This window comes from Plectropomus leopardus, chromosome 17 (genome assembly GCF_008729295.1).
Source record: "Plectropomus leopardus isolate mb chromosome 17, YSFRI_Pleo_2.0, whole genome shotgun sequence".
NCBI lineage: Eukaryota > Metazoa > Chordata > Actinopteri > Perciformes > Serranidae > Plectropomus > Plectropomus leopardus.
This window is the reverse complement of record NC_056479.1, coordinates 29,187,446-29,202,528: the sequence shown is the minus strand read 5'-3', so window position 1 is coordinate 29,202,528 and position 15,083 is coordinate 29,187,446. Positions and strand designations below refer to the sequence as shown.

Sequence of the window (15,083 nt, the reverse complement as noted above, 5' to 3'; positions counted from 1 at the left end):
AGAGGACGCGTCTTAGTGGGAGTCCAAGCTTACTCCGTCCGTCTGACACCATTCGAGGCTTTGCACGTCATAAAACGGCAGAAACTGCAGCTCAGTGACACACACACACACACACACACACACACACACACACACACACACACACACACACACACACACACACACACACACACACACACACACACACTCATTCATGTCCATCAGCCCGCTGTATCGACCCTCGTCTTCAACACTCACAGATTAATTGTGCACAAATCATCCAGGCTGGGACTTTTTTTAAAATTTGTTTTGACAATTTTGATTATAATTTTTGTTAATTAAAAACAATAAAAACTATTGTTTTTTTTTGTTTCTACTTATTTTCTACCCTTGTTTTATTTTTATTTAATCACCCCTCCTTTTTTTTTCCATTTTTCTTACTAGTTTGTTCATTCTATTTTATTTTTGTTATTTATTTACCTTTTTATTTGATTTCTTTCTATATTTATCTGTTTATTTATTTACCTTTTTTTTTCTCTTTGCCTCCATTTGAGCTTGTAGCCGACGTTACTTTCACAGATTCGTTACGATGCTGGACATCAGTCACATTTCAATCAATTTTAAATATTGACGCAAAATATTTCACATTTAAGAGGGAAATTCTACATCTCGTTTGAAGTGTTGACATTAGCGTTTGTCGGTGTGTTGAGCTGCTTCTGCTTCACGCATTCATAAAATCCGTAAAAGCGACGATGATGATGAAAATATAAATCGGATTGGAGTAATCTGATTTTTTTTTTAGTACTGAGTCTCCATGTAAGCATCACAAAACGGCTCCTTCACCCTGTTTATTCAGCTTCTGCAGCTCACAACAATCGTTTAATTCGTTTTATCTAAATGTGTCTGATGTGATCAAACCGATCAGCGACAAAACCGCCGCAGCTTCGTTCAGAGCCGATCATTTAAGCCTCGGCCTCAAACATCTTCTTCCTCCCGTCCATGCCGGCTTTGTCTTCGATGTTTTTACGCCAGTCGCCAACGTCCCGCAGCTCTTTATCCTGAAACACCAAAATCGAGCAAAAATCTCAGCTGGACCGTCAAAGTTTCTCTGAAAATCACAGATCTGAACACACCATAACGGATCTGCTGATCCGACTCTCCGACGCCTCCTCACAGCTGATGATGAGGACTCAGTTAGGTTCAGTTTGGCGCCATTTTTTTAAAAACCGTTTTTCTTTTTTTCTTAAATCTCACATATGAAGTAGAAATAGAAGCTGTGAATCACAGCTGATGGCGCAAAAAATATGATATAATGTTTGTTGTGAAATACTACGACGGAGGATCAGGTCCATGTTAAATTTATTAAATTTTATTTTATTTAGTCTATATTTAACCAGGTTGGTCCCACTGAGATTAAAAATCTCCATTTCAATTTTTAAAAAAAAAATAAAGTCATAGTACGAGAAAAAAAAACTTTTATATAATGAAAATAAAGTTGTTATATTATGAGATTAAATTTACAAAAAAAAAGTCACAATATTACGAGGTTAAACTTGTACGTTTAGGTGAAAAGTCAGAATATTATGTGATTAAACTCGTAATTTTATGAGAAATAAAGTTGCAGCTTGAGACTGGAGAGTAGGGTTACACAAATGATCAGAAGTGATGGATGAATGGTCAAAATTATGAGATAAAATGTTGGAATTATTAGATAAAAAGTGGAAAATAATCTTCAACTTTATTCCTCATAACAGGACAAGTTTAGTCTCATGAAATGCCATGGTTGGTGCCGCTGGATTCCTCAGGTCTTTGAGTCTCATGTGTATCATCACTCTAGCTTTAAAAATCAGCCTGCTGCAGCCCCTAAAAGACACGAATGTCGGCCGGTATCGCCGGAAATAAACGTGATTCGACCCTTAACTGCATCACGATTAACACATCAACACAGACGGCCCTAACCCCCCCGCCCCCCCAAAATCTTCTGTTTCTATTCAAATGTGCAGAAATTCAAAACAAAAGCAGGCGAATACAACACACTTACAAACCTTTACTCTTCTTATAGCTACTGTTTTGTCTCCTCCTCCTCACCTCCTCTTTCACCTCCTTCTTGACCTGCTTCAGGTTGGCCCTCAGGTCCAGGTTCACCGTGTGTTTGGAGCCCAGCAGAGCCTTCAGCATGGCGTCGGCAGACATGCGCACTTTCCTCAGGACGGGCTTCTTAAATTTGCCCATCAGGTCCTGAACTTTGATCTTCAGGTCGTCAATCTGGAAAGTGGAAATTATTCAAAGGTCACAATGGATGAAAATAAAGTCAGCTTCAGGGTTCCCACACATTTTCATGGACAACATCTCATTTCCATGACTTTTCAAGGAACCACATTTTTTTCCTTGGCCCACTTGCCCACCATTTTTCAAATATATAAGATTCAAACTCTATTTTAACATAACTTCAGCTTCCCAAATGATGTGTTGAAGGACCATCGAAAACTAAACTTTGCTTTGTTTCAATACGTAGTGTAATTTGGCCAATTTTTAAAGAAAGCTTGCCTTTCAAACACCTTTTCTTGGGGGAAAAAAATCACCATTTTTTTTTCCAGTTTTGAATAAAAATGAAAATGCCGAAAAAAATCAGAAGAAAAGAGAAATCACCAAACATTAATAATAATAATAATAAGAAGAAGAAAAAATCAAGTATTTTAGGCCATATTCTTGGCAACTTTTCCTAATTTCTTTCAGTTTGGGGGACTTTTCTTGTTATGTTGGTCACTGCCTTCTGACAGAAATCAAACCGAGTCGTTCAGGTTTTCAAAGGGTCAAATAACTTCAGTATATCAGTAATTTCCTGACGTACCTCCTTGTTGGTTTTATGGACCTTCATGTCCAGGTCGTACCGCTCCTCGTCGATCACTTCGATCTTGTGGTGGATCTCTCTGCACAGCTCCTGAACACAAACATCAGTAACATCGTCACAACACCAGAATCACGGCGAATCGTCGCGCCGAGCTGAGAAGTGAATCACAGGACACACCTGCAGCTCCTGCATGGTCCTGGGCATGACCACACGAGGACAGTTCTCAGCCATGTACCTCGCCCTCTCCAGCTCTCGCTCCCGCTCCTCCTCCTCCAGTAAACCTTTGGCGATGGACAGCATCAAACTCTGCCAGACGACAGAAACGCAGTGAACATCTGTGGTTAACTCTTTGCAGCCAAAGGCATCATCTCTCTCGTCTTGTGACTGCAAAGATTTTTGTACGTTGCTGCTAGGGCTGGGGATATGGAAAAACGTCTTTAAACAATAATTTTTCACATCAGCCGATATCAATATATATCACGATACACATCAAATCACTATTTCTGTCGAGCTTGAAGGTTCCCTTTGACTCCTCAGTGAGATATGAAGATATCATCAGGTTAATTTTGGTTTAAATATGTATTTTCTGTCAGACATTGAACATGACAAATATACTGTAGAACAGGCGTCACCAACTGGAGGACCTATTCTACTAAAACTCACAGAGGTCCAGTTACTAAAATTTCCTCCTAGCAAAGGACCGAGCCACATACCTAAAATCAATATCACCATCAAACTTTCCAGCATTATATAAAAATGAAAAGCTCCATCTTAAACAAACTTCAGGTAAATTTCAGCACATTGTGCTGATAATAGGCCAACCTCTCCTGACTGCAGGACTCTGACTTCAGCTTCTATCAAACTTCTGTGCTATTAATCATTTTACTCAGGAATTAAAAACTTTTGAGTCGGCCTACTTCTCCTATAGCTGCCAACAGCCTGCTGCCAACATTCACAGTTTCAGACACTTTGGTGCTGTGAGGAGAAGCTGCGCTCTGTGCGTCTGTCTCACTGCGCTGCTGTCGGACCATCAGCTGTTTGATCCGCCGTGATGAAATGCTGTGGCTGTCAAACACTCAGCTGTTCTACAGTCAAAGTCCTTCACTGCATTTGGTTCTCCGCGGCGCTATTCTTATTATCATTGGCTGTTCGTGTTGTCTGTCAAAACATGGCTGGAATTCGTTCTATCGACATTCAATCGACAACGTCTCATATTTTTAATCGAGGAAAAATTATACTGCAATTGATATCGTTTTCCTTTTATCGCCCAGCCCTAGTTGCTGCAAACATTTTTCATATGCACATTCCTAGGATTTTAGGATGTTTCTAAGATTTGAGGACATTTCTTGGTTTGCAGAACATTATATGATTTAGGATGTTTCTATGATTTAAGGACGTTTCTAGGATTTAGGCACAGATTTGGCCCGTAGAAGATGTAAAGGAATCTTTTACCTTCAGATGATGCTTGCGACTCGACGACATCTTTTTCCTGAAGAGTGTGAGAAAACATCCATTTGTTATGATGCATTTCTAATTAAATTATTATATAGTTTATATTGATAACAAACCCAGCATGCAATTTAACTATTTCTTAAAAAAAAAACCAACAACCCTGAAATCAATTAATTTTTAGAGGAAAAAGTTGGAAGCAGTTATTTTTTTACTTATTTTCCAAAAAAATGCAAAAAGGTTTTTGGGACTCCTTCATGGACTAACTGTGATGACAGTTCAAAAATCACTTTAAAGATACGTCTGTTTTGTTTTGTTTTTCAATATAATATGTGGTTCTTCCAGTGGGATAATTTTATAAATATTAAACATTCTGTAAAAGTTTGACGTGGATGTGGCATTTAGAAATGTTGCTGTGTTTGTGATTAAAAAATGAAATAAAATTGAACATATGGATGAAAGAGGCCCAGAATTACTCACTCTGACATCTTGGTGTTTGTTTGGCTTCAAAGCCTGCAGAAAAAAACCAAAAAACATCTTAAAATATTGTAAAAGTAAAAATGTCAGAAAAAAAGAAAAGTCATTAAGTGCACAGCTGAAACAAACATGGGAACATGAAACCAGGTGAAGGTGGGGTCACACCGAAGAGGAATTCCTCTTTAAGAAATAATAACTCCACTTAGAGGAAACGGGACACCGAGCATCGGAAAAACATCTCGTCTATATTAGGACAAGGATCTGGAGTCCCCAGTTGTCCCCCCGGGCATCCCTGTCATCAAAGATCTGTCTTCTGGAAGATTATCAGAAAACACCGGACACCTCCTCTGTTAGTTCAAACATCTCGGACATGACTGAGACGGGATACGACTTCTCTGAAAATAGAGACAGTCCAGAACAGTCCAGAACAGTCCAGATCAACCATCCGTCCACCAAACCGAAAACTGAAGGCTCTGCCATCTTTGTCAAAATGTCTTAAATACTGCAATATTTTCTCCGCCATGATGTAGAGTCAGTAAACACAAGGGGTGTTGACATCATGTTTTCTTTTAACAATGATTATCTGCCAAAACTGTTACGGAGTTTGATCAATTTTTTCTTTTAAAAAACAGTCAATCTATATTTTAACCCTTTGAAATGTGGATCAGCATCATTTTTCTGCTGCTGCTTTCAGACGCCTTCACAAGCATTTTAACCTTTGAGCAACATGGTTTGTTTGCTTTTTTTAAAAACATAGGGGAAAAAAGGCAATGAGCAGCCTGGCAAGAACTGATCCGCAAATTGCAAGTAATATGTATATTTAGAAATTTATTTTTTAAAAATGCTAGGAATAAAAATTCAGAGAACCAAATTCATAATTATTATAATTACATATTTAAAATAATTATTTTCAAATTATTATTTAACACTGAAACCTGGAGAATGTCGAGAGAACTATATTCATAAATGTATATTTAAAGTTTTAAATCAACAGAAAAAAAATATTAATTTAATTTTTTAGCACTTTTTCAGGTAACTTTGTTTTTTATTTTTTTGCTTATTGTCATATTGTTTTTTTTTTTTTTTATTGTTGTTGTTGTTTTACTTTTAATTATTATCTTGATAATTTTTGGACCATTTCTTGAGGAGCTCATTGCCGTCTTCCCATAATTTTGGAAGAAATCAAGCTTATTAGAAGCTAATGGGTTTAAGGCTGTAATAGTTGATTATATATAGTCATATTTGCTTTAACTGTTGCTCTATTAGGAAATGTTTCCACCATTTGCAGAAAATCAGTAGATTTAGAAAATTAATTTTAAAAAAGCTAGGGGAAATGTCTGTAGAAAAAGATGTTTAAAATTATGTTACAGAATTTCTTGCTTATTTTTTGTAATTTCTTCTCTGATGCTCATTGCCTTCTTCCCATGATTTGAAAGAAATCAAACAAATTTTCTCTATATTTCCCACGACATCACTCACTGTCCCAATATCAGTTGAAACCGCTGAATGATTTCAGTGGAGACCGCTGGTGATTAGCAAGCCAGTGGAATACAAACATGCACTAACATGCAGAGAAGCTCGTATCACGACACAAAGACCTGAAGCGCGACTTCATTCTCCGCAATATCGTCACATACGTGTTACACATGTAATAGTGTTTTGCTGCTAATAATGCCCTGAATATCCCATAAAGCTTCTTTAAAGATACACTCCCTGAACTTTTGCAGAAGCAGAAAACAGTCACTTTCCCAAATTTCCTGATCAACACCGATGTTCAGAAACTCAACGAAGTTCACAATGAAATTTTTAAACATTAACAATGAACTTTTGATGGAGTCGGGGGGCAATGTCTCAAAATCAGAGAAAATATTGTCCAAAAGACCATCAGCTCAGTCCAGATCACAGCTTCACACACAACAGAAGAAATTAGACAAAAATGAGCCAGAACACGACATTTTTAGTGATTTTCTTCTTTTCTTTTTTGTGGGCCATATAGAAAATTTTAAATTTTTGGCAATTTTGTTTAATTTTTAGGGGTTGCTTTTATTGAAAACTTTAATATAGAATGTAGAAAACATAAAAAAAGAAAAAAAACAAGGGTTTGGAAGCCAAGTTTTCTTTAAAAAAATGTAGCTTTTCTTTTTCCTTTTTTAAGGATATATATGTATACATATATATATAATATATATATATATTGTATACATATATATATATATATATATTTGAGGGAGAGAGACAATCATGATCTTTTTCTTAAATATCGATGTCGTAATGATATTGCAATGATATTCAATAATAATACTTTCATATTATGCTCACAAAATGAGGATTATGATAAATAATTAGTTACAATATGGATATTATGACTAAGTGGGCACAGGGAAATAATAAAACAGCTTGGATAGTGGCTTTGGTAAGTTCAGAAAGAGCCTTTACAAACAGGAAAACACAACACACACGTTACCATATCTTAACTCTAAGACAATAGCTATTCTCAAATCACAATACTGATAAAATATCAAAACATTGCCCAGACTTGAAGACCATTTTATAAATCCAAGCCATCAGCCTGAGCTCTGACACGTTAAATCTATTCCAACAGTTGGTGGTGACAGCGATAAACACTGGGACTATCGCTTTCCAACTCCAGAGACCATTTACAACAACACACCTCATCATGCTTCACTTAACACCTGCAGCATCGACCGCTTCAACCCCAAAAATGAACCGATTAACATCAAAAACTGGACATCATCACCATCATGCCACCGTTTCACCAACCTGTCGATAACAGTTTTAAACATCCAAAAACAGCTAAAAGAAAACAAACTAAAACTTCAAAATCAAATCTGTGCAAAAGCAAGAAAAGAGAGAAGCTTTCTCACCACAGAAACCGAGCGGAGCGACAGATTTGGGAAGCAGCTCCGTTTTGGCATTATAAGTTGGTATATATTGCATTCCCCAAAGGCAGAGGAAACCCCAGCTTTCTGTTTATGGAAGTCGATTTTCTCACAGACCAATGGGCTCACCATCACGTGAAATATTATATCTGACCCCCCCTTCACCCTCCTATCTCCTCCCTATCTGACCATTATAAATATAACCCTTTCCCTCTAGATTGTTTCATTACATTATTCCCCAAATTACCCCCCCCAAAAGGTGCTCGAGAGCCTGGAGGTGACAACAAAGAAAAGCAGAGCGGAGATCATATAATCTGACTCAATATACAGATTATTAACATTGATGAACGCTGTGTGAAGCGTGGCATGATAACAGAAACCGGCGAGCGGCAGTGATGAAAGTTGAAGGGATGGCAGCTGGGAGGGAGTTTCAGGGCGATCATTTCAGAAACACAAGCTAAATGGATGCTATTAAGAAGCTGTTAACAGAAGCCCAGAGAGAGAGAGGAGGAGGAGGAAAGTGAGAGGAGGGAAACTTTCTGACGAAGATCACACAGGATTTTCTGTGCAGGAGGCGGGTTTGTAACCATGGCGATGGATGTTCAAAACATTAGCAGCTTTATTTCTACAGCAGCCACCGCACTCTGCGTCATTATTTCAATCCAAGGCCCCGTAGGCGTGTTATGGAGCCATGATGGAGCATGAGCGATAAACAACGATAAATACGTTCTTTCCGAGGAGCACATGGAGGCAGCATGAGGGATGATTGATTTTTCGACAGTCAGAAATGAAGCAAAGAGTAAAAAAAAGTTTATAAACATGCAACAAATATATAGAATAAACAAAAATATAAACACGTATAAAGAACATAAATAATAAACCAAACAAAATGAAACAATACTGCTGCACCCTGACAAAAGACGAAAGATAAACCTGTTTTACTTTAAAGTGACGCAGCAAAGATCTAAATACAGCTGTTATTAATATTATTATATTACACGAAAAGCATTCGCTGTGGTGTTTCTCTAAGAGTGGGGAGAGCCGGACAGACGGAGGTCAGTCATGGCTGCTGGTGACAGACGAGCTGCAGCATGTGAAGCCGCGAATAAATAAATGATGAGAAAAATAATTCTTAAACCAACATCCCCTCTAACACAGCTCATCACGGAGTCAAAGCTTAATTACACTGGAAAATGTGACGTGTGCCTGCTGCTTGTACGAGGGATCTTTTTGCTCTGAGCAATATTTTTCCATTTATCATCAGACATTCAATGAGGCACCAAAAGCACTTTTCTTTAATTTAATACGGTCATTAATTTTTCATTAAATTTAGAAGTCCTCATCTGTAGAATTCACAAACTAAACACTGACGTCATCTTCTTCCTTAATCACTTTCAAAACTCATTAAAAAAGTGGCAAATATCTAATTGAATTAACTATATGCAGTGCAACTCTTGCACACTTAAATTATTTATAGCATTTTCTTTTTCCATTTTTTAAATTTATTTTTTCTTGATTTTTGTTCTATTTTTAATTTACTAGGTTTTAATGACTTGTTGAAGTTCACTTTGTAGTTTTACTATTTAATATTTAAATTGTTAAATTTGTGCAAATAAACCAAACTTAACAGTTACTGCTGCACTTTTGAATTGTCAGCTGGTGAGTCTACAGGATGTTTGTGATGATGTTTGTGGTTTTTACACGTGTTTCAATGCATAAATTGTTTGGTCAGTAGTTTGATGCAAAGTGTTTTTTAGGACTATTGGAGGACAACTGCTGGAGCGATTTTAGTTAGTTTTTCAAAGCGTTCCACCCCTGCCCAGGACTAAATCCATCAAATCCTGTACCAGAGATGCTTTGAGGGGACAAAACCAAAAATAGAAAGAACAAATGTCACCTAACAAAGTGGATAACAAATTACAGCGATGACAGAGTTAAATCTGAACTCTGCAGCTCTCTGATACTGATTTGAGGGTACTGAGCTATTTCCACTTACAAAAATAAGGTAAAATTCATGATTCATGATTTCTTCCTAAAAAAAGCATCAAACTAATACCCATAACATAGAATAGAGTACATTTAACAAGTTAAAGTTCCCTTAAACATTTACTTACCAAACAAGCAGCTCCTCTGATGTCTCTGTGTCAGCATCGTCCCAGAAAACACCTGCACCTGCAATCTGGACACAAAACCACGAGACTGCATCTGTCTGCTGCATCATTTCAAACATCTGACTTCACTTTCATTTTTTTAACGATCACTTTGGTACCACGAGCTCTGTTCCACGTACTGCGGTTAACTGTAAAGACGAGTACGCTCAAAGTATTTTACTGCGTCTGAAACATGTTTAACCCTTTAGGGCTCACTTTAATATCACACACACTCTGCCCACAAAATGTGCTTCTCGAAATCAAGCTTTAAAAAATATTACACATAAATATTATTTTCTACTTTCATTTAGTTATTTTTTTAAACCAAAATCAGTCCTAATCATAAATATCTGTTCATTTTCAGAATTTTAACCCCTAAATTCTAGGTTTTTGTCATGATGCCACTTTGATTTTAGATGAAAAAAAAAATTAATTATTTTCCATATACTACATGCTATGTAGATTATTATTTGACTATCAGGCCTGGGACGTGATTAGCAGCAACATTGATAGTTTTACATTATTTTTTATGCAATGTCAAATATTCACATTCATACCGCTCTGCAAACAAATTGTGCTTCTCAAAATCAGGCTATAAAAATATTATTCCTTCATATGATTTTCTACTTTGAGTTCATTTTTTTAATCCAACATGAGTCCTAATATCATTATCAAATGTGAATTAACTTTCAGAATTTTAACCTTTTGAAGGCAAGGTTTTTGTCAAGATGCCACTATGTTTAAGAAATGAATGTATGTAAAAAATTAATTATTTTCAATATAATAAAAGCTGAGATTTTTTTGTTGCTGATGACAGTCTGGGGATACGTCAATGATGAGCAGCAACGCGGATTGTGGCAGTGCACCGTGTGGAAATAGCACGTATTTTCTCAGTATGTCAAATATAGTAAAAATGATGTTATCAAATTACATATCCCAAGTCCAAAATGACGCCCAGAAATAATACAAGTCGTGTTTTTCTGCTCTGATGGCTGTGGGATCAAAAATGTCAGTTTGAATGGGTTTCAATGGAGCATTTTTGACCTTAACAGTCTGAATGTAACTATTTAGTTTCCACAGTGTATTTTAGACTTATTGTAGGAGCTGAGCTGGAAATTCACTGATTAAACAAAAATACAATATCTTGACAAAATGTATGCCATCTGCATGAACACAGCCAAAATGATCAAAAATGGAGTATGAAAAAGCGAGTAAAATGCGCCAAACAGTCACCAAGGGTTAATGAAGTATCCTGTTTTGTACTTTTACTGCTTTGTCCTGCGCGGTCGGTTCGCTAAGTCATCACCAAAACAGCAGTTCAGTACATCCTTTTTTTTTTTTTAATATTTCAACAGTACAAATTATATCCGACTTACGAAACATGACATGAGAAATACATCGCTTCACATTTCTGAATATCATATTCATTGAGAACATTCTGGGCCACTGAGAAATTACCTGAGTGAACGAGTTAAGAAAACCTATTCAGTTTGATATGACCTTGCCTTGGAGCACGGAAAAACAAAAATATGCTGATACTGTTTACTACGGTGCCTCGCATGAACATGTCGAGAAATATATCGGTTTCTTTAGTCTTATCACCGCCTGCATTAGTAAAACACCGGTACTGTGTGACTAGCAAATATATTACAGCAAAGACCACTTCACAAAAATGTCATGTTCCTACTTTTTCTTTTTTTTTGCTCAAAATAAAACACCAAAAATATCCCACATTTTACATATCCAGAGGAGTTCAAGTCATACAAAGTGTGCAAATGTCACCGTACGGTCACAAGACGACTCCAAATGAAGGCACCATACTTTCAGCTTCCACTCCTCCCACACTGCTGGGGGTTAATGTCACGAATATTCGAAATATCCTGTACAACTGATTCTCACTGAGGCTGCCCGTGAACTCAAAACACATCAAAATAAAAATAAAAAAATCCAATTAAATCATAATTTCAGTATTTGCATGATCTTTATGGTCCAAAGGTTTTGTCACGCGCTTAATATCATGATGTTCAAAATTATTAGATTCAGAATTTTTTTTAACATTAGGGATAAAAAACAAATGTTAGGGAAAGACTATAATTAACATAACTACATATTTCAAATTGTTACATCATTTTAATTTTTAAGCATTATTTAAAGTCCTGTTTGCCATGTTGCTTTTTTTTTAAACTTTCATTTTAATTTTTTTGTTTTGTTGTTTTTCTAATTTTCAGGGTTTTGCTTTTTTTTGGGTCATTTCCTCATATCTCACTCAGTGCCTTCTTCCCATGATTTTGAAAGCTAAGGAAGTTAGGAAAAAGTCAGGGAAAGACTATATTATAATTAGCACACTACATATATAAAAAAAATATGTTAAAACAAAATTATTAGAACTTTTAAGCACTTTTCCCAGGTAATTTCCTTTTTTTTCAATTTTTCAGGTAATTTGCTTATACCTTTTCACCAATTTGTTGCAATTTTTTTAAATAGCACCCTCCAAAACATAAAAATTGCATTTTCAATTATTATCCCTATGCAATTATAACAGCATGACAAGCCATGATAGTATTTGCAAAGAGTCTGATGCATAAAATCAATCTCTCCTATTAGAGTACAGGCTCAAGAGCTAACCTTACTAGCAGCTAATAACAGCATCCCACAAGTTAACCCTTAGAAACCGGGATCAACATCATTTTTTGCGCTATGTTCAGATGCCTTTTACAAGCTCTTTGACCCTTTAAAAACTGAGAAAATTAGGGGGAAAAAAATGACCAATATGGTGACAAATATCCTACAAATTTCTAACTTTTTGTTTTTTAAAGAGGGCAGGAAAAAATAGGCAACAATATCTAAAAAAATAAATTTTTAGATATTATGTAATCGATAGGACGACACAGGAATAAAAATTAAAAATAAATCCATTTCATTCTTATTTTCTGCTTTTTCTTTTCTTTTTCACTTTTGCTTATTTTCAGGCAATTTTCTTCTAACTTTTCTACGATTTTTTGCTCATTTTAAGTTGCTTGTTGCCTTCACACTGCATTTAAAAATAAAACATTTTGCTTAGGTTTGAAAGGGTTAAAAAAAAATAGAAAAATCTTTGTCATTATCCCTTTCTGTTCTCTAGCCGCCATCCGAACAGCATCGCTCTTGTTCTGCATCAAGTTCTTATTTAAAAAGGGGGTTTACCTTCTAACTGTGAGGAAAAACATTATCTCAACTCAGAGCCCTACGATCCTCTTCACCTCCAGACTCATGCTGCTCTGTCTCACCGCCATTATTTGGCACCATCGCTGCTCTCACCTGGACAAACAAAAATAAAGCAGGATGAGTTTAGAGTTGAGATAATCTGGTGTAAAAAAAACAAAACACAACTAACATGTCATTTTCAAACAATTCACTACAGATAGCTGAAGTTTAAAAAAAAAAAAAAACATCCAATGTGAGGATTTGCCGATCTCATGTTTTATATTAATCTAAGTTGAACATTTTGGGGTTTGGGGCTTTTGAAGATACCTCATTAACTGTGAGGGCCATTTTTTTCCTATTTTCTGTCATTCTCTTCACCAAGATACTGAATATGTCATGAAAAAAATAATAAATCGTCTAGTCAGCACTGGTTATGTGTGACCAAAAATCAGCTGTATAAAAAGAAACATGTTTGTATACAGAAAAGTCTAAGACTAAAAAAAAAGGATTATGGTCGGACTAAAGCGTGTATTTTTGGGTGGCGGGCCCACACATCAAAAAAAAAAAGTAAACTCAGATGATCAGGGATATCATAAAAAAAACATGTAAACACTTTAATTGTACCAGCTATCCTAATAAGCTTGTAAACATCTTCCTTGTGTGAAATGTCATGAGCCATACTCCCAAAATAACAATAATTCAAACAATATTAAAATCAAAGGCAATAATTAGCATGTTGGACAACCCTGTGAGTAGTGCAAAATCATCTCTTGCAGTGTAAACCCTGGATCGCAGTTCAGTGGCACGACACTATAATACTGATAATCCACAGAGATGCACGTCAACCCAGCGTCACTGCATACACTAAAGTTCAAATTCACAAAGCAACAGTCTGAGCACCACCGAAGAGATTTAACCAAACAAACTGTGGCTGAAAATGGGGCTACAGTCTTCCTCACAGAGGACAGGTTCGGCCGTTCACCTTCCAGCGACGATGACCTCGGAAAACACACACACATAAAAAAAGAAAAAATGGCGTGAAAAGGTCACAGAAGAGAAGCAGATTTAAAATGTGTGTCCGTGTGCAAAGTTCCCTCCTGCGATAGAAGCAGAGTAACCAGTGATGTAATCCTGTCAGTGGCGATCGATCCGACGGTAACTAATCACATGTGCGTCCTCCAATCTTCAGAGTGTCAGCAGCAAAGTTGCCGCTTTGTTTCATCAGGAAAACAGCTCCTTTTTTTGTTTTTTTTGTTTTACCCACCGACCACAACGGCTAGTACATCCACACGACCATTTTACCAGCAAGATAGATTTTTAGGAAGAAAAACAAAGCTCCAAACAAATGGTGGACAGTTACTTGCTTCAGATCTTTGCAGACTGTGTCAAAACTCATCAAACTGTTCACACCTGGCATCAGAAATATTTGTAAAATGTATCTCTGGTGAGAGCTTGTGTCAGTTTTACTTAAAATTTTTGTTTTTTATCTGTGAGGTCCGTAAAACTGCATGTAAAACGGTATTCAGCATCAATAGGAATACAGCCAGAGAGGAAGGTTAGGCTGTGTGATAACTCACTTAAGAAGAAGATCTTTATTTAAGATACAAACTCAAAGGTGCTCTGAGCTGTTTTTGATCATGTGGTGCTACGGAGCCATGTTTTGAAGAATAGGTCCTTGTTTTATTTCCACACAGTGACACTAGGAGGGTTCCCGTTACAGATTTGCGCAAAACTTATGCGATATTTTTCAGAATGTCGATAAAATGCAATTGCGAGATGACTGCTTTTCTCCTCTGGTGATAACATTTCAAGAAGCATAGCGATGGATGTTCAGAACATTAACAGCTTTATTTCTATTGCGGCTAACCGCACTAGCTGTCTTTATTTCCAATCCAAGGCCACGTAGGCGTTTTATGGAGCCATCATGGAAAGACAAGCCCCTTATACGTAGGACCAACTGGATTTGTGGATTCAAAACTTCCGGATGATCCGCTCAACTTCCTCAGAGTTATGTGATGCAATAACAGCTCAATAACTTGTAGCTCCTGCTGCATCATGAGGGAGCCAGTTCCTACTGACAAGCACATAGCCATA

At 36.6% G+C, this 15,083-nt stretch overlaps 1 protein-coding gene across 1 annotated transcript; it reads right to left on the bottom strand.

The window, feature by feature from the left end:
* Positions 1-927: 927 nt before the first annotated feature.
* tnni2a.1 (troponin I type 2a (skeletal, fast), tandem duplicate 1) lies at positions 928-4,793 on the bottom strand. The gene is made up of 6 exons (XM_042505342.1): positions 4,760-4,793; positions 4,283-4,319; positions 3,008-3,136; positions 2,831-2,920; positions 2,068-2,244; positions 928-1,037 (listed from the first exon to the last, which is right to left on the bottom strand). Exons 1-6 carry the CDS (start codon positions 4,765-4,767, stop codon positions 942-944), a joined length of 537 nt encoding a protein of 178 aa, XP_042361276.1. The 5' UTR covers positions 4,768-4,793; the 3' UTR covers positions 928-941.
* Between the last annotated feature and the right edge of the window lie 10,290 nt (positions 4,794-15,083).

What these genes read in the sequence shown, in the direction of transcription:
- tnni2a.1 (XM_042505342.1), bottom strand. An exon ending in GTCGCAAGCATCATCTGAAG is followed by an intron (nt 3,137 to 4,282) that starts GTAAAAGATTCC and finishes GTCGTCTGGCAG; the next exon opens with AGTTTGATGCTGTCCATCGC. An exon ending in GGACCATGCAGGAGCTGCAG is followed by an intron (nt 2,921 to 3,007) that starts GTGTGTCCTGTG and finishes GTTTGTGTTCAG; the next exon opens with GAGCTGTGCAGAGAGATCCA.